The 26,548-nt window shown below is 35.8% G+C and overlaps 3 protein-coding genes across 4 annotated transcripts; all 3 read left to right on the top strand.

The window, feature by feature from the left end:
* The first annotated feature begins 111 nt into the window (after positions 1-111).
* On the top strand, positions 112-23,314 carry LOC110620366 (perakine reductase). 2 transcript variants are annotated; one of them, XM_043958956.1, is made up of 7 exons: positions 112-210; positions 284-451; positions 573-782; positions 847-1,019; positions 1,122-1,218; positions 22,873-23,026; positions 23,142-23,314. In XM_043958956.1, the coding sequence occupies exons 1-7, from the start codon at positions 151-153 to the stop codon at positions 23,312-23,314; spliced, it is 1,035 nt and encodes a 344-aa protein (XP_043814891.1). In that variant the 5' UTR covers positions 112-150. The 2 variants fall into 2 exon arrangements, with proteins under 2 accessions (XP_043814891.1, XP_021619765.2); XM_021764073.2 differs by lacking the exons at positions 22,873-23,026; positions 23,142-23,314 and adding exons at positions 1,296-1,449; positions 1,552-1,753.
* LOC110620367 (probable aldo-keto reductase 1) lies at positions 21,632-22,345 on the top strand. The gene is made up of 2 exons (XM_021764074.2): positions 21,632-21,739; positions 21,826-22,345. Exons 1-2 carry the CDS (start codon positions 21,680-21,682, stop codon positions 22,012-22,014), a joined length of 249 nt encoding a protein of 82 aa, XP_021619766.1. The 5' UTR covers positions 21,632-21,679; the 3' UTR covers positions 22,015-22,345.
* Positions 23,315-24,657: 1,343 nt separating the features above from the next.
* Positions 24,658-26,295, top strand: LOC110621589 (perakine reductase-like). Its single transcript, XM_021765859.1, has 7 exons — positions 24,658-24,717; positions 24,808-24,975; positions 25,120-25,329; positions 25,405-25,577; positions 25,652-25,748; positions 25,857-26,010; positions 26,123-26,295. Exons 1-7 carry the CDS (start codon positions 24,658-24,660, stop codon positions 26,293-26,295), a joined length of 1,035 nt encoding a protein of 344 aa, XP_021621551.1.
* The last annotated feature ends 253 nt before the right edge of the window (positions 26,296-26,548 follow it).

The raw sequence follows: 26,548 nt of genomic DNA, 5'->3' as shown, positions 1-26,548 counted from the left end.
TGCGTCATTATTCACCACCGATAATGAATACCTATCTGACATAGAGACCTGATATGATCTATAAATATCGTTGTTTTTTTATGGTTTCTTCAAACTAAACTCACCATCACTTCCATAGGAGATAGGAGGAAGGAGAAGGTGAAACTAAGGATGGCTGAGGAGCAAAGACTTGTAGTTCCAAGGGTGAAACTGGGTAATCAAGGGCTAGAGGTAAAACCATCTTACTTCTTTCTTATTCAATTAGCAATGGTCAAAGATTACACCCTTTTTCTTTAACTTTCAGGTCTCCAAATTAGGATTTGGATGTATGGAGCTTTCTGGTGGCTACAACGCCCCTGTCCCTGAAGAAGTTGGCATATCAATCATCAAGGAAGCATTCAATAGAGGGATTACATTTTTCGATACTGCTGATGTTTATGGGCCTAACACTAATGAAATCTTGATCGGCAAGGTTGGAGTTGTTGTTCTAGTCATATTAAAACAGGACAAGCAAATAAGAAACTTATTTTTTTAGTCAAGATCATCAAATGTAATTTCTTGTGTTGCTTATGTTCAAATACCTGTGCTTGCAGGCATTGAAGCAATTGCCTAGAGAGAAGATCCAGTTGGCCACAAAATTTGGTATTGTTTTCAAGAACAGTGATCTTAAGACTGCGTCGTTTAATGGCAAACCTAAATACGTTCGTGCATGCTGTGAGGCTAGCTTAAAGCGTCTTGATGTGGACTATATTGACCTTTACTATCAACATCGCATCGACCCTTCAGTCCCAATAGAGGAAACTGTAAGTTCTTTTTTCAGTTACTGGTTTTCTCTGTGAATTTCTGAATGAATTTTGGATTAAGTAGATGGGAGAACTTAAGAAGTTAGTGGAAGAAGGGAAAATTAAGTACATAGGACTTTCTGAGCCAAGTCCTGACACCATAAAGAGAGCAAACGCAGTTCACCCCATCACTGCACTGCAAATAGAATGGTCACTTTGGTCTCGCGACCTCGAGGAACAAATAATCCCTCTTTGCAGGTACACATGTAATATTCATATTTAGTGTTTCTTACTACGTTTTCTTTGATTAATCTAATAATAATATGTCTGAGGGGATTGTCCTCTGAAACAAACATGCAGGGAACTTGGAATTGGAATAGTTCCATATAGCCCTCTGGGTCAGGGCTTTTTTGCTGGCAAAGCAGTAGTGGAAAGCGTGCCTTCAGACACTCTGCTGGTACTAAATTTGCATTTAGTTACAATCTAATTCTTTAATTTGATGCTTATTTGGCATCTACCTTGCTTTTACTGCAGAAATTCTTCCCAAGATTCACAGAAGAAAATTTAGAACAGAATAAGGTATTATATAGGAGAGTAGAAAATTTAGCTAAAAAATATGGATGCAGTCCTGCTCAGCTTGCCCTTGCTTGGGTTCTCAATCAAGGAGATGATGTGGTTCCCATCCCTGGTGGGTCTGCTTCTCTTTGATTCATGCTCTCAGTTATCTAATGTGTTTAGATCAGCTTACCAAATACTTGTGGTTTGCAATGTGTTGTTGGGCTTTCTTTAGGCACAACAAAGATTAAGAATCTGGATGACAACATTGGAGCATTGAGAATTAAGCTGACAAAAGATGAGTTTAAGGAAGTCTCTGATGCGGTTCCAGCCGACCAAGTTGCTGGGTTGCGAACTCTGCACGTCCAGTATACTGGCAATACTCCCCCACCAAGCCAAGTGTGAAGTCTCAACCTGAGACGTCGATCCTAGCAATTGCAAGCTGTGCGTTTACCTGTGAATTTGCTGTCAATGAGCTCGTAGTTGGTAGTAGAACAAAAATTATTAGCAGATGATTCCTCAGCAGTGAGCTGCATTCCTTCTATATCCTTGGAGAAGAGAATAATTTACCTTTACCTTGTCTGATGTATCCACAAAATCCTTTATTAATTTCAGCTGCAATATTTATAAAATTTTAATCTCTTTAATTTAGATTGGCTTTCTCAATTTATAATTGAATAACAATAAATTTAATAAAGTGAAAGTTTAAAATAAAAATTATTTTTTATTTAAAAAGTAAAAATAAATTATAAATTTTACCATATCTCAATCACTAGTAAAAATTTCATTTATTGTAATGATAGTAAGTTGTCAACATTTATTTTCTTTAGTAAATTTTATAGTTATCATGAGTCAATATGGAGGTACAATTATGAAAATTACTATAAATTATTGTATGTATTTTTATTTTACTTTGCAGTATTCATTTAAAATTGAAAAAATTAATCAAATTAAATTAATTTAAAAATTCAGTTCAATTATTTATTTATTTCGATTAGGTTTCATTTTTAATTTTAAAAATTTCTATTATTTCGATTCGATTCAATTTTGATCATTAAAAATTAAAAAAAAATCGAACCGAAATAATTAGTGATAATAATATATTATTTTCAATAATATAGAGAGATAAATCATATTAAGTTAAAAATATTCTAATTAAAGCTTAAAATACTAAAAATAAAATGTAAGAAATAAAAAATTATTAAAAATTCAAACTGATCAAACAGAATCGAATCGAATTGAATCAGATCAGTTTGGTTCGATTCAGTTTCTAATCAAAATCAGTTCGGTTCGATTTTTATACATACTAAAATTTTAATTTTTAATTTATTCAGTTCGGTTCAATTTTGAACCAAACCGACCGAATGCTCAGAAATTAATTAAATTATATAAATTATAATAAAATACTCTTTATTTTAACTAAATTATCTTTTCTCTCGCTAATTATTTTAATAACAATGATTATCTTTCTATGAATTATAGTATAAAAATAGAATAATTAATATGAGAAATTGAAATGACAAAATTCATTTTAACAAATTATAAAAATAATTATTGCTTGAGTAAAGATAAGAATAAAATTAAAAAAAAAAATAATTAATGTTTCTTAACATTATTTATTTAATAGTTTTATGAAGTCGTATTATATACAATTTTGATTTTTTATAATCTCATTGTGGGACCACTTTCGCAGCGGAAACAGACAGCTGATCGTTACATTCGGGACCACTTTCGCAGCAGAAACAGACAGCTGATCGTTACACTCGATTCCACTAAATTTGTGACGTTCTTGTTGCAATGAAATCGAATACAATAGCTAATCAGGACCGGACCATCGAGTATTGTGGTTCACTAGTACCTCGGGCGGCTCTACCTCGTCTCTCACGGTTAGCCCTTTCCTCGCAGGCCTACTAACTCCGCACAATTTGTCTAATCCAAGATGACTCTGATACCAATTGAAATAGGCCAGCCCAAACTGGCCCAAATAACTTTTGGACTCACTTTTCACTTGTCCAAAATGGTTAACCCAAATTATTTAGTAGTTTCGTGCTAGCTATTATATACAATTTGGAATTACCGTAATTTTTCTGATGTAGTACGCAGTACAAGCAAGCAGTTCTAAGCAAGCAGCTGATTCTTACACTCTCTTCTGCTGATTTTGCAACGTTCTCGTCGCAACTGAATCGGATACAGTTGCTAATCAAGACTGGACCCTTGGGTATTGTGGTTCGCTAGTACCTAAGGCGGCTCCACCTCGTCTCTCACGGATAGCCCTTTTCTCGCAGGTTCACTAACTCTGCATAATTTGTCTGACCCACCAAGCAGGCAGCTGACCGTTACACTCGGTCCCGCTAAATTTGCAATATTCTCGTCGCAACTGAATCGAATACAATTGCTAACCAGGACCAGACCCTCGGGTATTGTGGTTCACTAGTACCTAGGGCGGCTCCACCTCGTCTTTCACGGGTAGTCCTTTCCTCGCAGCCCACTAGCTCCCCACAATTTGTCTGATCTAGGGTGCCTCTGATACCAATTGAAACAGTCTGGGCTTGGCCCAAATAACTTTTGAACCCACTTTTCACTTGGCCCAAAATAGTTAACCCAAATTATTTAGTAGTTTTGTGCTAGCTATTATATACAATTCGAAAACTGCCGTAATTTTTCGACGTGGGACGCGGTACAAGCAAGCAGCTCTAAACAAGCAGCTGATTCTTACACTCCCCAGCTAATTTTGCGACGTCTTCATCGCAACTGAATCGGATACAATTGCTAACTAAGACCGAACCCTTGGGTATTGTGGTTCGCTAGTACCTCAGCCAGTTTCACCTCGTCTATCACGGGTAACCCTTTCCTTGCAAGTTCACTAGTTCTGCACAATTTGTCTGACCCATGGTGGCTCTGGTACCAATTGAAATAGTCCGGCCCACACTTGCCTAAATAACTTTTGAACCCACTTTCCACTTGGCTCAAAATGGTTAACCCAAATTATTTGGTAGTTTCGTGCTGGCTATTATATATAATTTCAATTTTCTATAATCACTCTGATGTGGGACAGCTTCCGCAGTTAACCTAAGTTATTTAGTAGTTTCGTGCTGGCTATTATATACAATTCCAATTTTCTATAATCACTCGATGTGGGACGGCTTCCGCAGGCAGCTGACCATTACACTCAATCCCGCTAAATTTGCGACGTTCTCGTCGCAACTTAATTGATCAAGCATAATTTAGCCACATTTTTATTATATTTTCTACTGTTTATTTACACATTTTTCTAGCTTAATTTGTGTTTTTGATATGTTTTTACAGAAAAGGAAGAAATTGGAAAGTTAGAGAAAAAGTGAAGAAAAAGCTGGAAAAGTGATTGGGTCAAAGTGATTTGCCCAAATCACTCGCAGAAACTGGCCAAATCACTCGCAGAGACAAAAACAGAAACTGGACTGAACCCCAGGAAGCGATTGGGGCAAAATGAGCAAGTGATTTGCCCAAATCACTCGCAGGATTTGCCCAAATCACTTTAATAGCAGAAAATACAGCAGAGGCGGGAAAAGAGCAGAAATTAGAAATTCAAAGAAAAGAAGTCCAAGTCCACTTCAAACACCACAAAATCAGTCCCAAGAGCCACGCCCCTCACTTAGAGAGTTCCATTCTCAATCAAACACAAAATTCAAAGAGGAATCAAAGACTACAAAGAAGACCAAATCAAATTGAGATTACAAAACCCTAATCAAATTAGACTTGGGACTCTCCAGCTATAAAAGGGCAGCATCAAAGGCATCTCAACATCTCTTTCAGCATCTGCCACCCTCGGGAATTCTCCAGCAACACAGCAGAAACTTTCCTTCTTTCTTTTCTTCTTTATTTTTGTATTTTAGTCACCATGAGTGGCTAAATTCATTATTTTCTAGTTGAAGTTGAGAATATTCAGATTTGTGATGAATTGGGAGGTTTAATACTCCATTGTTGAACTCTTGCTTGTTTCAATATTTATGCAATCTGATCTTTCTATAATTATTGCTTTGCTTTTAGAATCAATTAAGGCCTGTTGCTTTTAATTGCATAAGTAATATTTTGTTTGAATGGTTTAGGTCCGTAATTGCTTAGATTGTTTAGACACTAATTTAATCAAGTTGCATAATCTAAACTTGACCATGCGGTTGGCAAGGTTAGAGTTAGGTTTCTCTAAGTCTTAATGCAGTTAACAGTTGTTCGATGCCAAAGGCCCCAAGGACGTTCCTTGGCAACTTGTTAACTAGTATTTGATTAGCGAACGTTTCCTAATCAAATTAGAATTAAGGAGGAATTAGAATTGTGAGAAGCGTCTTCCACATCCTAAACTAACTTATTGAAATAAATAAGAGTATCCAAGAAATCAATGATCAATTCTGAACAAACTGAATTAGGCTCACACTTCAGCTAGAATCTCTTTCCCATTGATATTCTCACTTATTTAAATTATTGTTCTCTTTTGCTTTTAGTTTTTAAACTCATCAAAACAAACCCCCTCTTTTACTTATTTGTTATTACTTGCCTTAGTCATTATTAGGAAGATACTTGGTGTCAATTCCCTGTGGTTCGACCCTATTGCCACTATCTGCAAATTTATTTGTTGATTGATAATAGGTTATTTTTGACGGCTTCGACAACCGCTTATCAAAAATTGGCGCCGTCAAAAATAAACCTATTATCAACCGACAAAATAAATTTGCAGATAGTGGCAATAGGGTCGAACCACAGGGAATTGACACTAAAGACCTTCCTAATAATGACCAAGGTAAATAAATAACAAATAATTAAAAGAGGGGGGTTTTGAGTTGATGGATTAACACTAAATAGCAAAAGAGAACAATAATTTAATTGAAAAGAAATTCCAATGAGAAAGAGATTCTAGCTGAAGTGTGAGTCTAATTCAGTTTGTTCAGAATTGATCATTGATTTTTAAAGACTCCTATTTGATTTCAATAAATTAGTTTTGGTTGTGGAAGACGCTTCTCACAATCCAAATTCCTCCTTAGTTCTAGTTTGATTAGGAAACGTTCGCTAATCAAACACTAATCAACAAGTTGCCAAGGAACGTCCTTGGGGCATTGTAGCATCGAACAACTGTTGATTGCATTAAGACTTAGAGAAACCCAATTCTATCCTTGCCAACCGCGTGGTCAAGTTTAGATTATACAACCTGATTAAATGTGTATTTGAATAATCTAAGCAATTACGGACCTAAACCATTCAAACAATATTACTTAAGCAATTTAAAAGCAATGGGCCCTTATTGATTCTAAAAGCAAAGCAATAATTATGGAAAAGATCAGATTGCATAAATATTGAAATAAACAAGAGTTCAACAATGGAGTATTAAACCTCCCAATTCATCACAAATCTGAATATTCTCAACTTCAACTAGAAAATAATGAATTTAGCCACTCATTGTGACTAAAATACAAAAATAAAGAAGAAAAGAAAGAAGGAAAGTTTCTGCTGTGTTGCTGGAGAATTTCCAAGGATGGCAGATGCTGGAAGAGATGTTGAGATGCCTTTGATGCTGCCCTTTTATAGCTGGAGAGTCCCAAGTCTAATTTGATTAGGGTTTTGTAATCTCAATTTGATTTGGTCTTCTTTGTAGTCTTTGATTCCTCTTTGAATTTTGTGTTTGATTGAGAATGGAACTCTCTAAATGAGGGGCGTGGCTCTTGGGACTGATTTTGTGGTGTTTGAAGTGGACTTGGACTTCTTTTCTTTGAATTTCTAATTTCTGCTCTTTTCCCTTCTCTGCTGTATTTTCTGCTATTAAAGTGATTTGGGCAAATCCTGCGAGTGATTTGGGCAAATCACTTGCTCATTTTGCCCCAATCGCTTCCTGGGGTTCAGTCCAGTTTCTGTTTTTGTCTCTGCGAGTGATTTGGCCAGTTTCTGCGAGTGATTTGGGCAAATCACTTTGACCCAATCACTTTTCCAGCTTTTTCTTCACTTTTTCTCTAACTTTCCAATTTCTTCCTTTTCTGTAAAAACATATCAAAAACACAAATTAAGCTAGAAAAATGTGTAAATAAACAGTAGAAAATATAATAAAAATGTGGCTAAATTATGCTTGATCAAATACCCCCACACCTAGCTTTTTGCTTGTCCTCAAGCAACAAACAACTTAGTCAATCAAGCTCCTTTTTCTTTTGAGCCTAAGTACCACTTAATCAGCCCCCCTAGACTCCTAAATTGAAACACTACAGTGTAGGATGCATGTACTAAGGTTGTCCCCTTCTTTCCTTGTTTCCTATCGCTCACCATGGCCAAGGGAAAGTTTTTTATTTGATCATGCTTATTAATTTATATTAGGTTTAATGCAATCCCTTAAGAGTGACTTGCCCTATTTTAAGCATTTTTAATTACCAGCACTTTTTATCCTTGCCTGAAAAAGTCACCAACCTTTTTACGCGATGGTGCATATGGGTGATACACCCCCGGTTACTCAGTTGGACACTTGTCCAAGTGGCTACTAGCTCTGTTCATAATCTTAGACCATCGAAACTTTATTTGCTTGAAAAAGTCACTGACCTTTTTACGCGATTGTGTACATGGGTGATACACCCCCGGTTACTCAGTCAGTCACTTCTCCAAGTGGCTTTTAGGCACAGTTCATAGTCTTAGATCATAGGAACAGGTTGTGCTTTTTGATTTGCTGAGTTTCTCTTTTTTTTTTTTTCTTTTTCCTTTTTATAACAATTTGGGCAAATCAACTCAAAGAGAATTACACTAACTTTTATTGCATGTATTTTATTTTCCTTTCCTATTGGCCACAGCAGTTTCAAGAACTCAATTCAAGAAGAAAAACTTCCTAAGTAAAGGCTACACACTGTGCATGGTTCAATTTAGGTTTAAAGGGTTGGATAATCAATGGGGTCATGAGATAGGAAGCTCTTTTAACCTTGTTATCTATGCTGAGTAGAGCAAAAGCTAAGTCAAAATTCTGTGTGTGTGTGAAAAAAAATGTGTGAAAAAAGAAAAAAATTTTGGTGTGTGTTTATGGGGCAAAAAGATGCAAAATGAAACAAAAAAGAAAGCAAAAAGATAATGTAAACAATGCAAAAATATAACCTAGCAGTAAATACCCCCACACCTATCCCAAACATTGTCCTCAATGTTTAAAAAAAAAAAAATTAATAAGGAGAAGGAAAGGGACTGCCTGAGATGTGGGTGATTAGGCCAAGTGATTTGGGCAAATCACTCGGCCAAATCACTGTCGTGGCTGGTCTGTGGGCAGAAAAATGGTCCACCAGCAGCTGCAACAAGTGCTCCATATGCTGCATTCTGTCCTTGATTCTGGTGAGATGAGCCTCCACCAAAGGGTCTTGAGGTGCCTTTTATGTCCTCCAAGGTCCACCCAATTGCTTTCTTGTGTTTCCTTAACATATCAAGGAGCTTTTCTTCTTCCTCCTTGCTGAGTTGGTTGGAAATAATTACTGGAAGTGTATTTTCAACTTCCAAGTAGGCATATTTGAGGTGGCTGGGCAAGGGCTTCAGATCTGGTGCAGCTGCTATCTGGGACTCTGCCTGCTGTCTGCTGATTGATTTGGGCAGATCATCGCTGATGATTTGGGCAGATCGACTGCCTATCATGTCTGTCTGCATTGGTGATTTGGACAAATTGAATTCTGCTTGCACTGATGATTTGGGCTGATCACCTTCTATCGTGTCCGTCTGCTCACTGATTTGGGCAGATTGTCTGGGTGATTTGGGCAGATCACCTTCTGTCATGTTTGTCTGCTCACTGATTTGGGCAAATTGTCTGGGTGATTTGGGCAGATCACTCTCTGTCATGTCTGTCTGCTCACTGATTTGGGCAAATTGTCTGGGTGATTTGGGCAAATCACCTTCTGTCATTTCTGTCTGCTGGTTGATTTGGGCAGATTGCCTGGGTGATTTGGGCAAATCACTGCCCTGATCACTTTCTGGCAGATTTTCTTCCATGGCCTGTTTCTTCAATTTTTCAGCCTTACTATCTTGCAGCTCTTTTCCACTCCTCAATGTGATGGCACTAGCATTTTTCCTTGGATTTATCTCAGTTTGGGAAGGTAGCTTTCCTTGTGGTTCAAGTTTACTCAAGGATGAAGCCATTTGTCCCACTTGTTGCTTCTTTGCTGGTTGTTCAGGAGCTATTTCAGTGGTGTATGTTGCTGGTTCAGCAAGTGCAACAACTTCTGGTTCAGTTGTGTCAATTTCTGAGGTTGCTGGTGTTTGGACAGCAATAAGGGATGCAATGGTGGCAGATTCAACACTTGCTGATTTTTGGACAGCAAGTTCAGCAATTGCTGATGTAATTGTGGAATTTTCAGCAGATGGACAGCAACTGTTGTCTCTATTTGCAGTAGGTTGGACAGCAGCAAAGTCTGAATTTTTTACAGTAGTTGCTGTCTCTTGGAGGGCAGAAGCTTCAACAAGTGTTGTTTGGGCAGTAGCTGGTTCAGATTCAAGTGTAGTGGTGATTTGCGCAGTAGATTCAACAGCTCGGTCTGTTTCTTGAGAACCTTCGTCATCGTCCCATAGATCTTGAAGCTCTTCCTCTCTTCTTAATATGTATGCGTCCACTGAGTTGACCGCTTGATCCACTTGTTGTTGGAGAATTTTCCCAGAAATTTCCAATTTCCTCACCATCTCTTCAAGTTCCATATTGGAGTTTTGAGGTGTTGCTTGGGCTTGATAGTTTTGGTAGTAGTCAGCCCTTGCATAGCCATAATTCGGATTGTCCCCCCAACATGGATTGTATTGCAGATCTCTTTGGTAGTTATGGTAGTGGTCTGTCCTTGTATAGCCATAGCTCAGATTGTCTCCCCAACCTGTATTGTATGTGTCAAGGTAGGGATTATGTCTTGGCTGTCCATAGAATCCTTCAAATGCATGTGCTTGTTGAAGTTGTTGGGCTTGACCTATACCATAATTTCTCACCATAGAGGTTAGTTCAGAAATTTGAGAAGAGAGAAAAGACATACTTACCGTAGCCATGCTTGTAGGGTCTTGGCAGTGCGTTCAATTTCTGGATCGTAAAGAATAGCTTCTTTACGATCAGCCCTGGTCATAAAAGGAAAATATGTTAGTTTAAATCAATTCCCCGGCAACGGCGCCAATTTTTGATAGACGGTTGTCGAAGCCGTCAAAAATAAACCTATTATCAACCGACAAAATAAATTTGCAGATAGTGGCAATAGGGTCGAACCACAGGGAATTGACACTAAAGACCTTCCTAATAATGACCAAGGTAAATAAATAACAAATAATTAAAAGAGGGGGGTTTTGAGTTGATGGATTAACACTAAATAGCAAAAGAGAACAATAATTTAATTGAAAAGAAATTCCAATGAGAAAGAGATTCTAGCTGAAGTGTGAGTCTAATTCAGTTTGTTCAGAATTGATCATTGATTTTTAAAGACTCCTATTTGATTTCAATAAATTAGTTTTGGTTGTGGAAGACGCTTCTCACAATCCAAATTCCTCCTTAGTTCTAGTTTGATTAGGAAACGTTCGCTAATCAAACACTAATCAACAAGTTGCCAAGGAACGTCCTTGGGGCATTGTAGCATCGAACAACTGTTGATTGCATTAAGACTTAGAGAAACCCAATTCTATCCATGCCAACCGCGTGGTCAAGTTTAGATTATACAACCTGATTAAATGTGTATTTGAATAATCTAAGCAATTACGGACCTAAACCATTCAAACAATATTACTTAAGCAATTTAAAAGCAATGGGCCCTTATTGATTCTAAAAGCAAAGCAATAATTATGGAAAAGATCAGATTGCATAAATATTGAAATAAACAAGAGTTCAACAATGGAGTATTAAACCTCCCAATTCATCACAAATCTGAATATTCTCAACTTCAACTAGAAAATAATGAATTTAGCCACTCATGGTGACTAAAATACAAAAATAAAGAAGAAAAGAAAGAAGGAAAGTTTCTGCTGTGTTGCTGGAGAATTTCCAAGGATGGCAGATGCTGAAAGCGATGTTGAGATGCCTTTGATGCTGCCCTTTTATAGCTGGAGAGTCCCAAGTCTAATTTGATTAGGGTTTTGTAATCTCAATTTGATTTGGTCTTCTTTGTAGTCTTTGATTCCTCTTTGAATTTTGTGTTTGATTGAGAATGGAACTCTCTAAATGAGGGGCGTGGCTCTTGGGACTGATTTTGTGGTGTTTGAAGTGGACTTGGACTTCTTTTCTTTGAATTTCTAATTTCTGCTCTTTTCCCGCCTCTGCTGTATTTTCTGCTATTAAAGTGATTTGGGCAAATCCTGCGAGTGATTTGGGCAAATCACTTGCTCATTTTGCCCCAATCGCTTCCTGGGGTTCAGTCCAGTTTTTGTTTTTGTCTCTGCGAGTGATTTGGCCAGTTTCTGCGAGTGATTTGGGCAAATCACTTTGACCCAATCACTTTTCCAGCTTTTTCTTCACTTTTTCTCTAACTTTCCAATTTCTTCCTTTTCTGTAAAAACATATCAAAAACACAAATTAAGCTAGAAAAATGTGTAAATAAACAGTAGAAAATATAATAAAAATGTGGCTAAATTATGCTTGATCAAATACCCCCACACCTAGCTTTTTGCTTGTCCTCAAGCAACAAACAACTTAGTCAATCAAGCTCCTTTTTCTTTTGAGCCTAAGTACCACTTAATCAGCCCCCCTAGACTCCTAAATTGAAACACTACAGTGTAGGATGCATGTACTAAGGTTGTCCCCTTCTTTCCTTGTTTCCTATCGCTCACCATGGCCAAGGGAAAGTTTTTTATTTGATCATGCTTATTAATTTATATTAGGTTTAATGCAATCCCTTAAGAGTGACTTGCCCTATTTTAAGCATTTTTAATTACCAGCACTTTTTATCCTTGCCTGAAAAAGTCACCAACCTTTTTACGCGATGGTGCATATGGGTGATACACCCCCGGTTACTCAGTTGGACACTTGTCCAAGTGGCTACTAGCTCTGTTCATAATCTTAGACCATCGAAACTTTATTTGCTTGAAAAAGTCACTGACCTTTTTACGCGATTGTGTACATGGGTGATACACCCCCGGTTACTCAGTCAGTCACTTCTCCAAGTGGCTTTTAGGCACAGTTCATAGTCTTAGATCATAGGAACAGGTTGTGCTTTTTGATTTGCTGAGTTTCTCTTTTTTTTTTTTTTCTTTTTCCTTTTTATAACAATTTGGGCAAATCAACTCAAAGAGAATTACACTAACTTTTATTGCATGTATTTTATTTTCCTTTCCTATTGGCCACAGCAGTTTCAAGAACTCAATTCAAGAAGAAAAACTTCCTAAGTAAAGGCTACACACTGTGCATGGTTCAATTTAGGTTTAAAGGGTTGGATAATCAATGGGGTCATGAGATAGGAAGCTCTTTTAACCTTGTTATCTATGCTGAGTAGAGCAAAAGCTAAGTCAAAATTCTGTGTGTGTGTGAAAAAAAATGTGTGAAAAAAGAAAAAAATTTTGGTGTGTGTTTATGGGGCAAAAAGATGCAAAATGAAACAAAAAAGAAAGCAAAAAGATAATGTAAACAATGCAAAAATATAACCTAGCAGTAAATACCCCCACACCTATCCCAAACATTGTCCTCAATGTTTAAAAAAAAAAATTAATAAGGAGAAGGAAAGGGACTGCCTGAGATGTGGGTGATTAGGCCAAGTGATTTGGGCAAATCACTCGGCCAAATCACTGTCGTGGCTGGTCTGTGGGCAGAAAAATGGTCCACCAGCAGCTGCAACAAGTGCTCCATATGCTGCATTCTGTCCTTGATTCTGGTGAGATGAGCCTCCACCAAAGGGTCTTGAGGTGCCTTTTATGTCCTCCAAGGTCCACCCAATTGCTTTCTTGTGTTTCCTTAACATATCAAGGAGCTTTTCTTCTTCCTCCTTGCTGAGTTGGTTGGAAATAATTACTGGAAGTGTATTTTCAACTTCCAAGTAGGCATATTTGAGGTGGCTGGGCAAGGGCTTCAGATCTGGTGCAGCTGCTATCTGGGACTCTGCCTGCTGTCTGCTGATTGATTTGGGCAGATCATCGCTGATGATTTGGGCAGATCGACTGCCTATCATGTCTGTCTGCATTGGTGATTTGGACAAATTGAATTCTGCTTGCACTGATGATTTGGGCTGATCACCTTCTATCGTGTCCGTCTGCTCACTGATTTGGGCAGATTGTCTGGGTGATTTGGGCAGATCACCTTCTGTCATGTTTGTCTGCTCACTGATTTGGGCAAATTGTCTGGGTGATTTGGGCAGATCACTCTCTGTCATGTCTGTCTGCTCACTGATTTGGGCAAATTGTCTGGGTGATTTGGGCAAATCACCTTCTGTCATTTCTGTCTGCTGGTTGATTTGGGCAGATTGCCTGGGTGATTTGGGCAAATCACTGCCCTGATCACTTTCTGGCAGATTTTCTTCCATGGCCTGTTTCTTCAATTTTTCAGCCTTACTATCTTGCAGCTCTTTTCCACTCCTCAATGTGATGGCACTAGCATTTTTCCTTGGATTTATCTCAGTTTGGGACGGTAGCTTTCCTTGTGGTTCAAGTTTACTCAAGGATGAAGCCATTTGTCCCACTTGTTGCTTCTTTGCTGGTTGTTCAGGAGCTATTTCAGTGGTGTATGTTGCTGGTTCAGCAAGTGCAACAACTTCTGGTTCAGTTGTGTCAATTTCTGAGGTTGCTGGTGTTTGGACAGCAATAAGGGATGCAATGGTGGCAGATTCAACACTTGCTGATTTTTGGACAGCAAGTTCAGCAATTGCTGATGTAATTGTGGAATTTTCAGCAGATGGACAGCAACTGTTGTCTCTATTTGCAGTAGGTTGGACAGCAGCAAAGTCTGAATTTTTTACAGTAGTTGCTGTCTCTTGGAGGGCAGAAGCTTCAACAAGTGTTGTTTGGGCAGTAGCTGGTTCAGATTCAAGTGTAGTGGTGATTTGCGCAGTAGATTCAACAGCTCGGTCTGTTTCTTGAGAACCTTCGTCATCGTCCCATAGATCTTGAAGCTCTTCCTCTCTTCTTAATATGTATGCGTCCACTGAGTTGACCGCTTGATCCACTTGTTGTTGGAGAATTTTCCCAGAAATTTCCAATTTCCTCACCATCTCTTCAAGTTCCATATTGGAGTTTTGAGGTGTTGCTTGGGCTTGATAGTTTTGGTAGTAGTCAGCCCTTGCATAGCCATAATTCGGATTGTCCCCCCAACATGGATTGTATTGCAGATCTCTTTGGTAGTTATGGTAGTGGTCTGTCCTTGTATAGCCATAGCTCAGATTGTCTCCCCAACCTGTATTGTATGTGTCAAGGTAGGGATTATGTCTTGGCTGTCCATAGAATCCTTCAAATGCATGTGCTTGTTGAAGTTGTTGGGCTTGACCTATACCATAATTTCTCACCATAGAGGTTAGTTCAGAAATTTGAGAAGAGAGAAAAGACATACTTACCGTAGCCATGCTTGTAGGGTCTTGGCAGTGCGTTCAATTTCTGGATCGTAAAGAATAGCTTCTTTACGATCAGCCCTGGTCATAAAAGGAAAATATGTTAGTTTAAATCAATTCCCCGGCAACGGCGCCAATTTTTGATAAGCGGTTGTCGAAGCCGTCAAAAATAACCTATTATCAATCAACAAATAAATTTGCAGATAGTGGCAATAGGGTCGAACCACAGGGAATTGACACCAAGTATCTTCCTAATAATGACTAAGGCAAGTAATAACAAATAAGTAAAAGAGGGGGTTTGTTTTGATGAGTTTAAAAACTAAAAGCAAAAGAGAACAATAATTTAAATAAGTGAGAATATCAATGGGAAAGAGATTCTAGCTGAAGTGTGAGCCTAATTCAGTTTGTTCAGAATTGATCATTGATTTCTTGGATACTCTTATTTATTTCAATAAGTTAGTTTAGGATGTGGAAGACGCTTCTCACAATTCTAATTCCTCCTTAATTCTAATTTGATTAGGAAACGTTCGCTAATCAAATACTAGTTAACAAGTTGCCAAGGAACGTCCTTGGGGCCTTTGGCATCGAACAACTGTTAACTGCATTAAGACTTAGAGAAACCTAACTCTAACCTTGCCAACCGCATGGTCAAGTTTAGATTATGCAACTTGATTAAATTAGTGTCTAAACAATCTAAGCAATTACGGACCTAAACCATTCAAACAAAATATTACTTATGCAATTAAAAGCAATAGGCCTTAATTGATTCTAAAAGCAAAGCAATAATTATAGAAAGATCAGATTGCATAAATATTGAAACAAGCAAGAGTTCAACAATGGAGTATTAAACCTCCCAATTCATCACAAATCTGAATATTCTCAACTTCAACTAGAAAATAATGAATTTAGCCACTCATGGTGACTAAAATACAAAAATAAAGAAGAAAAGAAAGAAGGAAAGTTTCTGTTGTGTTGCTGGAGAATTCCCGAGGGTGGCAGATGCTGAAAGAGATGTTGAGATGCCTTTGATGCTGCCCTTTTATAGCTGGAGAGTCCCAAGTCTAATTTGATTAGGGTTTTGTAATCTCAATTTGATTTGGTCTTCTTTGTAGTCTTTGATTCCTCTTTGAATTTTGTGTTTGATTGAGAATGGAACTCTCTAAATGAGGGGCGTGGCTCTTGGGACTGATTTTGTGGTGTTTGAAGTGGACTTGGACTTCTTTTCTTTGAATTTCTAATTTCTGCTCTTTTCCCGCCTCTGCTGTATTTTCTGCTATTAAAGTGATTTGGGCAAATCCTGCGAGTGATTTGGGCAAATCACTTGCTCATTTTGCCCCAATCGCTTCCTGGGGTTCAGTCCAGTTTCTGTTTTTGTCTCTGCGAGTGATTTGGCCAGTTTCTGCGAGTGATTTGGGCAAATCACTTTGACCCAATCACTTTTCCAGCTTTTTCTTCACTTTTTCTCTAACTTTCCAATTTCTTCCTTTTCTGTAAAAACATATCAAAAACACAAATTAAGCTAGAAAAATGTGTAAATAAACAGTAGAAAATATAATAAAAATGTGGCTAAATTATGCTTGATCATTAATCGAATACAATTGCTAATTAGGACCGGACCCTCGGGTATTGTGGTTCGCTAGTACCTCGGGCGCCTCCACCTCGTCTCTCACGGGTAGCCCTTTCCTCGCAGGCTCACTAGCTCCCCACAATTTGTCTGATCTAGGGTGCCTCTGATACCAATTGAAACAGTCTGCCCCAAACTTACCCAAATAACTTTTAAATCCACTTTTCACTTTACCCAAAATGGTTAACCCAAGTTATTTAGTAGTTTCGTACTGCCTATTATATACAATTTTGATTTTCTATAATTTTCGGGACAGCTTTCGCAGCAGAAGCAGGCAGCTGAAGTTATATCGTTATTGTTATTTTCACTACTTACAGAGCTCAATACAATTGCAACCAACCTTAACACTAAGATAAAACAGATTTTGCCAATCCATCTAAGCAATCATTACATGACTTCATCTTTGCAATCAAGTTACTGTTCATTTCCTTCATTGTGTTAAGCTCAAATAAGAGTTCAATCTCTATTGTCTGAAATTCACAAATTTCACATTCACATTCTTTAAGTTTAGAAAGAAAACTTGGCATTATCATTTTGCAACTTCTGCATTTTTCACTATCAATCCACCAAAAGAAGTTATACCTACCTGGATGTTGGAATATGCCATACTCGTAAAACCTCCTTCCTTGGTTTCCTTCGGTTATGGTTGTCCTCAATGGTGCTTGTAGCTTGGAGCAACACTTTATTATAGAACTACTTTTGCCTATCTCATAATTTTTTATTGATTGCTGAAATTGAAAACTCATGCTTTTCAATAATAGTGAACTAGGGATTAAAAACGAGAGAGAGGATCGAAAACCACAGATAAAGGAATTTGGAGAAATAAGAATATATATTTACAATTTATTTTTAATTTTATTTTAATGCTATGTCATCTATCTTATTATATAAAAAAATAAAAAATTCAGATTATTTTTGACACGTTAATATTTTTACACAGTTTATCAAAAAATTATCATTTGCTAACCATGCTTTAATGTAGATTATTATTTTATCACAAAGTTGACATATGACCCTAAGATAACAATCGCACTAAACTACTTAACACTTTTTTATTTTTTTTGAAAAAAAGAAAACATGCCTACTGCTTGTGGAATTCACTGCTGTGTCAAGGCAAATTTTACAAATGTTCATTTTTTCTATCTGGATTGAATAATTCAAGAACATAATTTTTAATTGAATGGTGAATAGTGATGTGTGAAGTTTTTTTTTTTTTTTTTTTTTGAATTTACTAGTAAATTAAAATTCTACTTATAAAAAAGAAAAAAAGACAAAGCTAATGGCAATTGATGGCTATATTTTAATGGGGGCATTAGGTTAAGGTTATTGGGCGGCCACTGTCTTCACAAGTTTAGCTTTAACAGTTCAGTATATAATTAAGCGGGGGTTCTTTCTTATCAATTTTGATGGGCTATATAATAATTCTATGCTTAGTTAGGCCTTAAGCCACTAAAACGCAGCCAATCATCACCTTGATTTTGTCAAGGAAAAACATTAAAAAAAAAAAAAAGTATATAAAACTCTGTGGATCACATCTATAAATCTATAAATGATAATAAAAATAAAAAAATAAATAATTATATTCTCATTTTAATAATAAAAAATTATTATTTAATTTTTATAATATAGAAAAATTTATTAATTTTAAAAAATGCATTAAAATATTATTATATTTTAAAAATTTATTAAATAATCACTTTATTCATTAATTATATCATTAAATATTTTATTATTTAATTTTTATAATTTTAAAAATTTTATTAATTAGTCTTTCAAATTTTTAAAAAATTTATTAATAAATTTTTTTACATCAAACGTATTTTAAATATTTTTATAATATTTATCGATTAAAACTAATGAAAGAAATAAATAATAAACTCTTTAAAATATAAAAAAGTTTGAATACACTTTTGAAAAGTTTAATTAGTGATTTTTTTATATTATAAAAATTAAATAATAATTTTTTTAATAATTTATAAATCAGATTAATACTAATAAATAAATAAATATTAAACTTGTTAGCCAAGCACATATCGACTTTTGACTTTTTTAGTATTAAGAAGAAAATGGGCAGCCAAATTTATAGAAAACCTATTGAATTATATAAAAAACAAACGAAAATTTATAATTTAATTTTTAGATATTATCACTATTAATACGTCAATTTTTATATTTTTAAAAATATATTAAAACGTTCTTAATTTTTTTTTCATCTATTTTTCTTCTTCGATTTTTCTTTTTATTCTTCTTTTTTTAAAGGAGGAGGAGGAGATTTTTCTTTTTCTTCTTCTTCATCTTCTTCTTTTTATTTATTTATTTTTTTTAAGAATGAGGAGGAGTATGAATTATTTTGTTGATGGAAAAAACGATAAGAATATTTTAATAAATATAAAAAAGATAAGGATATTTTAATAGATTTTTAAAAATATACAGACTAACTTATTAATAATAGTAATATCTAATAACTAAATAAGAAATTTTATTTCAGAATAAAATTAAATTTTAAAAATTTTCTCTCTCATGTTTTATCTATTTTTAATGAAAAAATAACATAAAGGTTATTTTATTGACGGAGAGAAAAATTAACAACGTTTTAATAGATTTTTGAAAATACAAATACTGATTTATTAATAATATTAATACCCAAAAATTAAAATATAAATCCCTAAAAAAATAACGTTAATACTATATATTTGTACATCATATAAAATTTATAAAAATTTAAAATAAAGAATAAAAATATTTAATGAATTATAGTACGAGTGTTACCATCATTAATATCTTATACTGCATAAATAAATAAAGAGTTTCAATAATAATTAGAATTTTTTTTGTAAATCTAAAATTTATAATTTAACTAATCTAAATTTAAATTAAATAATCTATTTAATAATGTAAAGGCTATGTTTAAAGTTTTAATGTGTTTTACGCATCAAGTTTGAACTCAAAAAATTTCTATTGAAATCGAAATTTCTATTGTACTGTAAAGCCCGGAAACCGGTATCCTGCCGTAACAGCTCCAAACTGTTCGGCGCTAGGATCCAGATCGGCTTAAGGCCGCCGGGACCCGTAGCAAGCCACTAAACATGCTAAACCTCGGGTCTAATCCCATACATGATCAAATTTTTCGTACTAATCTTTAAAACTTGTTTTACCTAACTTGGCTTGATCTATGCGCGAGAACATAGAACCTCATACCCGATGGGTCATCAAGCTAACCTTAAAACCACGTCCGCTTGGGTCAAGGGATTGAAACCCTTTCTTCCCTCACGGCCGTTCAAACTCATAGCATAAAACAATTCACATCATGAAAACCTTTCATAAATCGTTTTAGAATGATCATGCATAAACCAAGGGATTCAACCAAACACTAGGGCAAAGCACTACTCTATCCATTCATGACATTCACATGACATTACTAAGCTTTTCTTAACTTTACTCTATCTCTATTCAACATAGTTCTTTCCATTCATAATCTTTATATACATCATGACTTTCTCTTTACAATCATGTCCATTAACTAAACTAGTCAAGCATACAAAACAAAGCATAACATCTCTTTATATCCATAAACATATACATACCACTATAACAAAACTAAGCTAAGCTATTACAACCAAGCCCATGCTTATACTCTGATACTTCCCATAGATCACTCTGACTTGACTTTAGCCCTGCAAAACTGGGATTAGGGGAAAGGGATGAGCTAAAAAGCCCAGTGAGTAGAAACAGAGAAAACAGTTCATTAATTACATGCTTTCATGAAATGCGCCATATCACAACTATTACACAACAATCCTTTTCACTCCCGCTTGAGTTCACGCTAGCAATCTCTTCCTCTCGCGGGTGATTTTAGAGGGTTCTCGAAACGTCCTTCCCCTCAGGGTTAGACATGACCCCAACATTCCCTCTGTCATAACTCGGCTCCGAAGGAGCTCTCATTGGGCTTTCCTACATGTACTCGCCCGACTAACAAGGACTCAATGACAGACTTACGGGCTATTGAGGTCGCCTTGGTCCACCCATCTCATCATATAATCAACAATTTATGCAATGCATCACATTCGTGAAACTAGTGCAATCATCCTATTACATATAAACATGATGCATGAGCATGCTTTAGGCATTTGATTTTTTTAAAATAAAAGATTAAGTTAGTTCTACTCACCTCTGGCAGACGCTGAACTGACTCTGCAACTGCTAACACTGATGGCCTCCTCGATCCCTCGGGTCCGATCCTACACAGGTGGACTCGAGTGTGATTCATCTGGGGCAGAGTCAGTCTGCCGGTTCAGTTCTGTGATAGTTGAGGGTAGATGCCTTCCACCCGAATTTGAGGTCTTAGACTTGACTGTCTGGACGTCAGTTTAGGGTTGGACGTCAGTTTAGTTTTGTTATAGTGGTATGTATATGTTTATGGATATAAAGAGATGTTATGCTTTGTTTTGTATGCTTGACTAGTTTAGTTAATGGACATGATTGTAAAGAGAAAGTCATGATGTATATAAAGATTATGAATGGAAAGAACTATGTTGAATAGAGATAGAGTAAAGTTAAGAAAAGCTTAGTAATGTCATGTGAATGTCATGAATGGATAGAGTAGTGCTTTGCCCTAGTGTTTGGTTGAATCCCTTGGTTTATGCATGATCATTCTAAAACGATTTATGAAAGGTTTTCATGATGTGAATTGTTTTATGCTATGAGTTTGAACGGCCGTGAGGGAAGAAAGGGTTTCAATCCCTTGACCCAAGCGGACGTGGTTTTAAGGTTAGCTTGATGACCCATCGGGTATGAGGTTCTATGTTCTCGCGCATAGATCAAGCCAAGTTAGGTAAAATAAGTTTTAAAGATTAGTACGAAAAGTTTGATCATGTATGGGATTAGACCCGAGGTTTAGCATGTTTAGTGGCTTGCTACGGGTTCCGGCGGCCTTAAGCCGATCTGGATCCTAGCGCCGAACAGTTTGGAGCCGTTACGGCAGGGTACCGATTTCCGGGCTGTTACATGTACTGAAACAAAATTTATCCCATCATTATTCTAAGGGAGCTGAAATTTTAATTTTTAATTTTTAATTTTAAATTAATAGACTTTATCTTAAGAAAAATTTAATAACTTAATATAATATAATTCTCCAAGCTCATGACGAAGGCCAGGCGTCATTACTCACTACACAGGGATCTGATTGATCTATAAATATCGATATTTTTTTATGATTCCTTCCAAACTAAACTCAACATTACTTCCACAGCAAAATAGGAGGGGAAGGGGAAGGAGAAAGAGAAAACTAAAGGATGGCTGAGGAGCAAAGACTTGTAATTCCAAAGGTGAAGCTAGGTAATCAAGGACTAGAGGTGAAACCCAACTCAATTCTTTCTTGTTCAATGTTTTTTCAATAAGAAATGATAAAAAAATTATACCCTTTTGCTTCAACTTTCAGGTTTCCAAATTAGGATTTGGATGTATGGGGCTTTCTGGTGGCTACGACGCTCCTGTCCCTGAAGAAGTTGGCATATCAATCATGAAGGAAGCTTTCGATAAAGGAATTACATTTTTCGATACTGCTGATATTTATGGGTTTAAAGCTAATGAAATATTGATCGGCAAGCTTAGATTTCTTCCTTCATAAATTCTTCTCAAAAAAACAAGAAAGTTTTATTTAATAGGCAATTAAGCTAGCGAAGCAAGCGATTAGAAGCTCATGAAATGAAATTTCTTGTGTTGTTTATGTTCAAATACCTGTGCTTGCAGGCATAGAAGCAATTGCCTAGAGAGAAGATCCAGTTGGCTACAAAATTCGGTATTATGTTCAAGAGCAATGATTTTAAGACTCCCTCGTTTAATGGCAAACCCGAATATGTTCGTGCATGCTGTGAGGCTAGTCTAAAACGTCTTGATGTGGACTATATTGATCTTTATTATCAACATCGCGTCGACCCTTCAGTCCCAATAGAAGAAACTGGAAGTCTTTTTTCCTTCTCTGTCTTGCTGTCTCTGGATAGAAATTATATACAGATGATTTTTTACTAAGCAGATGGGAGAGCTTAAGAAGTTAGTGGAAGAAGGAAAAATTAAGTATATTGGACTTTCTGAGCCAAGCCCTGACACCATAAAGAGAGCACACACAGTTCACCCCATCACTGCACTCCAAATGGAATGGTCAATTTGGTCTCGCGAGTTGGAGGAAGAAATAATCCCTCTGTGCAGGTACTCATGTAATATTCTTATTTAGTGTTTCTAGCTACGTTGTCTTTGATTGGTCTAATAACACAATGTCTGAGAGGACTGTCCCATGAAAAAACATGCAGAGAACTTGGGATTGGAATAGTTCCATATAGCCCTCTAGGTCAGGGCTTTTTTGCTGGCAAAGCAGTAGTGGAAAGTTTGCCTTCAGCCAGTACTAAACCTTTATTTAGTTAAAATATAATTCTTGATGTTTCATATGATGCTTTTGAAAACTAATTTTATTGGTTGTTGCTTACTTCAGAGATTATTGCCAAGGTTCACAGAAGAAAATTTAGAACATAATAAGGTATTATATAGTCGAGTAGAAAATTTGGCTAGAAAATATGGATGCAGTCCTGCTCAGCTTGCCCTTGCTTGGGTTCTCAATCAAGGAGATGATGTGGTTCCCATCCCTGGTGGGTTTGCTTGTCTTCTTTATTCATGCTCTCAGATATCTTATATGAACTGCATATGTTTAGATTAGCTCACCAAATACTTGTGGTTTGCAATGTGTTGTTGGGCTTTCTTTAGGCACAACCAAGATTAAAAATCTTGAGGACAACATTGGAGCATTGAGAGTTAAGCTGACAAAAGATGAGTTTAAGGAAGTCTCTGATGCTGTTCCAGCTGACCAAGTTGCTGGATTCAGAACTGTTGACATCAGGCATACATGGAAGTTTGGCAATACCCCACCCAGAGTTTAAATTTCACCATTGAATTTGTATTCAATGAGTTCATACTTGGTAGTACATCAAAAATTATTAGCACATAATTGCTCAGCAGGGAGCTGCATCCTTTTCTGTGCTTGGAGAATAGAATAATTAATAATAATAATAATAAAAGGACATTTTGTAATATAGTCCCTGAAGTTTAATAAAATTATCAATTTAGTCTCTACCATTTTAATCAAAAACAATTTAGTTTCTAAAATTTTATTCTATTAACAAAATAGTCATTTCGATAAAATTCACTGTTAAACTATAATAATTTAGGTTTTCGAATGTTACTTTTTATAACAATTTAATCATTTTAATTTTAATAATTTGTAACAATTTACTCTTTATAATTTTAATATTTGTAATAATTTAGTCTTTTAATTTGAGTTTACTTCATAAATTTATAGTGGGTTAATGCTAAATTTAACATAAAAACTATTTTATTAACAAAATAAAGATTAGAGACTAAGTTATTTACTTTTAAAAAAAATGAAAATTAAATTGTAAATTTTCGTATGTCTCAAGGACTATACTATAAAATTATCCAAAATAAAATAACAATCTACTCTTTATAATATAATCAAATTTACGCATTCATCCATATATTTTTAAAAGCCAACTATTTAGTACTTGTAATTTTTAAAAAACAATTAGTCTTTGCCAAGAGGGTACATCAATATTTTATATTTTATTTATAATTTGGTCCTTATAATTTCATATATTCCAACAGCTTTTTTTTATAGTTTAAATATACGTAACAAATAAGTCCTTAATAAATAATAATTGCGAGTTAATAAAATACTGAATGCATGTCTCAACATCCCACATCCATTATAGTCTTGATAGTGATTCAGTTTTGTTTCTGTGTATGAACATTCTCACCTTTCAAAAAAGAATAAAAAAGCACAGGAGAGAGTTGTTGTGCATCCATGGCTCCATAGCAGAAAGGAGGAAGGGAAGGGGAAGGTGATGGGCTATAAATTAATTCTATGACTAATTTGTAAAAATTTAAATAAAGAATAAATATATTTAATACAATATAGTATGAGTATTATCAAGATTAGCATTTTTATATTGCATAAATAAATGAAAGATTCCAATGGCAGAATTCTATTTTTCATTCTAAAAGAAAATTTTAACAGACTTAATACTTCAAGCTCATGAGACAAGATCATGCGTCATTACTCGCTACCGACGTCAATGTAATGATTATTTATCCGACAAAGGGACCTGATATGATCTATAAATGTCGATGTTTTTTATGTTTCCTTCAAACTGAACTCATCATCACTTCCATAGCAAATAGGAGGGAAAGGAGACAGAAAAATAAGATGGCTGAGGAGCAAAGAGTTGTAATTCCAAGGATGAAACTGGGTAATCAAGGGCTAGAGGTGACACCCATCTCACTGAGATTATAGCTTTCTTATTCAATTAGAAATGGTCGAAGATTATAGCTTATACTCTTTTTCATTAACATTCAGGTCTCCAAATTAGGCTTTGGATGCATGGGGCTTTCTGGTGGCTACAACGTCCCTGTCCCTGAAGAAGTTGGCATATCAATCATCAAGGAAGCATTCAACAGAGGAATTACATTTTTCGATACTGCTGATATTTATGGGTTTAACGCTAATGAAATATTGATCGGCAAGGTTAGAGTTCTTCAGTCATACCAATAAAACAGGATAAGCAAATAAGAAACTTATGTTCAATAGGCAAGCTAGCAAAGCAAGCGATTAGAAGCTCATGAAATGTAATTTCTTTTATTGTTTATGTTCAAATACTTGGGCTTGCAGGCATTGAAGCAATTGCCTAGAGAGAAGATCCAATTGGCTACAAAATTTGGAATTATGTTCAAGAACAATGATTTTAAAACTGCCTCATTTAACGGTAAACCTGAATATGTTCGTGCATGCTGTGAGGCTAGCTTAAAACGTCTTGATGTGGATTATATAGATCTTTACTATCAACGTCGGATCGACCCTTCAATCCCAATAGAGGAAACTGTAAGTCCTTTTTCCTTTCCAGGCTTGCTCTGTCGCTAAACAGATATTATATACACATGATTTTTTATTAAGCAGATGAGAGAACTTAAAAAGTTAGTGCAAGAAGGGAAAATTAAGTATATTGGACTTTCTGAGCCAAGCCCTGACACCATAAAAAGAGCACACGCAGTTCATCCCATCACAGCACTGCGAATGGAATGGTCACTTTGGACTCACGACCTCGAGGAAGAAATAGTCCCTCTATGCAGGTACCCATTTAACATTCTTATTTAGTCTTCCTAGTTAGGTTGTTTTTGGTTCGTTTAATAATAAGGACATACAGGGAACTTGGAATTGGAATAGTTCCATATAGCCCTCTCGGCCGGGGTTTTTTTGCTGGCAAAAAAAATATGGAAAGTGTCCCTTCAGACACTCGGATGGTACTAAACATGTAATTTAGTTGCAGTCTAATTCTTTAATGTTTCATTTGATGCTTTTCGAAACTAATTTTATTGCTTACTTGGCATCAACCTTGCCTTTTACTTCAGAGATTATTGCCAAGGTTTTCAGGAGAAAACTTAGAACAGAATAAGATACTATATAGTCGAGTAGAAAATTTGGCTAAAAAATATGGATGCCTTCCTGCTCAGCTTGCCCTTGCTTGGGTTCTCAATCAAGGAGATGATGTGGTTCCCATCCCTGGTGGGTTTGCTTGTCTTCTCTATTCATGCTCTCAGTTATCTAATATGAACTGCATACGTTTAGATCAGCTCGTCAAAATCTGGTTTGCAATGTTTTCTTGGGCTTTCTTTAGGCACAACCAAGCTTAAAAATCTGGAGGACAACATTGGAGCATTGAGACTTAAGCTGACAAAAGATGAGTTTAAGGAAGTCTCTGATGCTGTTCCAGCTGACCAAGTTGCTGGTTTACGAACTCTGAATGTGCAGTATACTGGCAATACTCCACCCAGAGATGGCCAAGTCTGAATTCTCAACCTGAGATGTCTATCCTAGCAATTACAAGCTGTGCGTTTACCAGTGAATTTTCCGTCAATGAATTTGTAGGGGGTAGTATATCAGAAATTATTAGCACACAATTCCTCAGCAGAGAGCTGTATTCTTTCGGTGTGCTTGGAGAAAGAGAATAATTTACCTTGTCTGATGTATCCAGAGTATTCCTTTATGAAAAAAAAAAAAATTCAAATTATTTCAGCAAAATATTGTCAATTAATTTTTGTTT

Source organism: Manihot esculenta, chromosome 8, assembly GCF_001659605.2.
Source record: "Manihot esculenta cultivar AM560-2 chromosome 8, M.esculenta_v8, whole genome shotgun sequence".
Taxonomy (NCBI): domain Eukaryota; kingdom Viridiplantae; phylum Streptophyta; class Magnoliopsida; order Malpighiales; family Euphorbiaceae; genus Manihot; species Manihot esculenta.
The sequence above is the reverse complement of the archived record's forward strand: the minus strand, read 5'-3'. Positions and strand labels throughout refer to the sequence as shown.

Excerpts from the sequence above, each read along its gene's own strand:
- LOC110620366 (XM_043958956.1), top strand. The coding sequence starts at position 151 with ATGGCTGAGGAGCAAAGACTTGTAGTTCCAAGGGTGAAACTGGGTAAT. Across the intron at positions 211-283 it reads TGGGTAATCAAGGGCTAGAG|GTCTCCAAATTAGGATTTGG; the intron begins GTAAAACCATCT and ends TTTAACTTTCAG. Across the intron at positions 1,219-22,872 it reads TGCCTTCAGACACTCTGCTG|AGATTATTGCCAAGGTTCAC; the intron begins GTACTAAATTTG and ends TGCTTACTTCAG.
- LOC110620367 (XM_021764074.2), top strand. The coding sequence starts at position 21,680 with ATGGCTGAGGAGCAAAGACTTGTAATTCCAAAGGTGAAGCTAGGTAAT. Across the intron at positions 21,740-21,825 it reads TAGGTAATCAAGGACTAGAG|GTTTCCAAATTAGGATTTGG; the intron begins GTGAAACCCAAC and ends TTCAACTTTCAG.
- LOC110621589 (XM_021765859.1), top strand. The coding sequence starts at position 24,658 with ATGGCTGAGGAGCAAAGAGTTGTAATTCCAAGGATGAAACTGGGTAAT. Across the intron at positions 24,718-24,807 it reads TGGGTAATCAAGGGCTAGAG|GTCTCCAAATTAGGCTTTGG; the intron begins GTGACACCCATC and ends ATTAACATTCAG. Across the intron at positions 24,976-25,119 it reads ATGAAATATTGATCGGCAAG|GCATTGAAGCAATTGCCTAG; the intron begins GTTAGAGTTCTT and ends TTGGGCTTGCAG.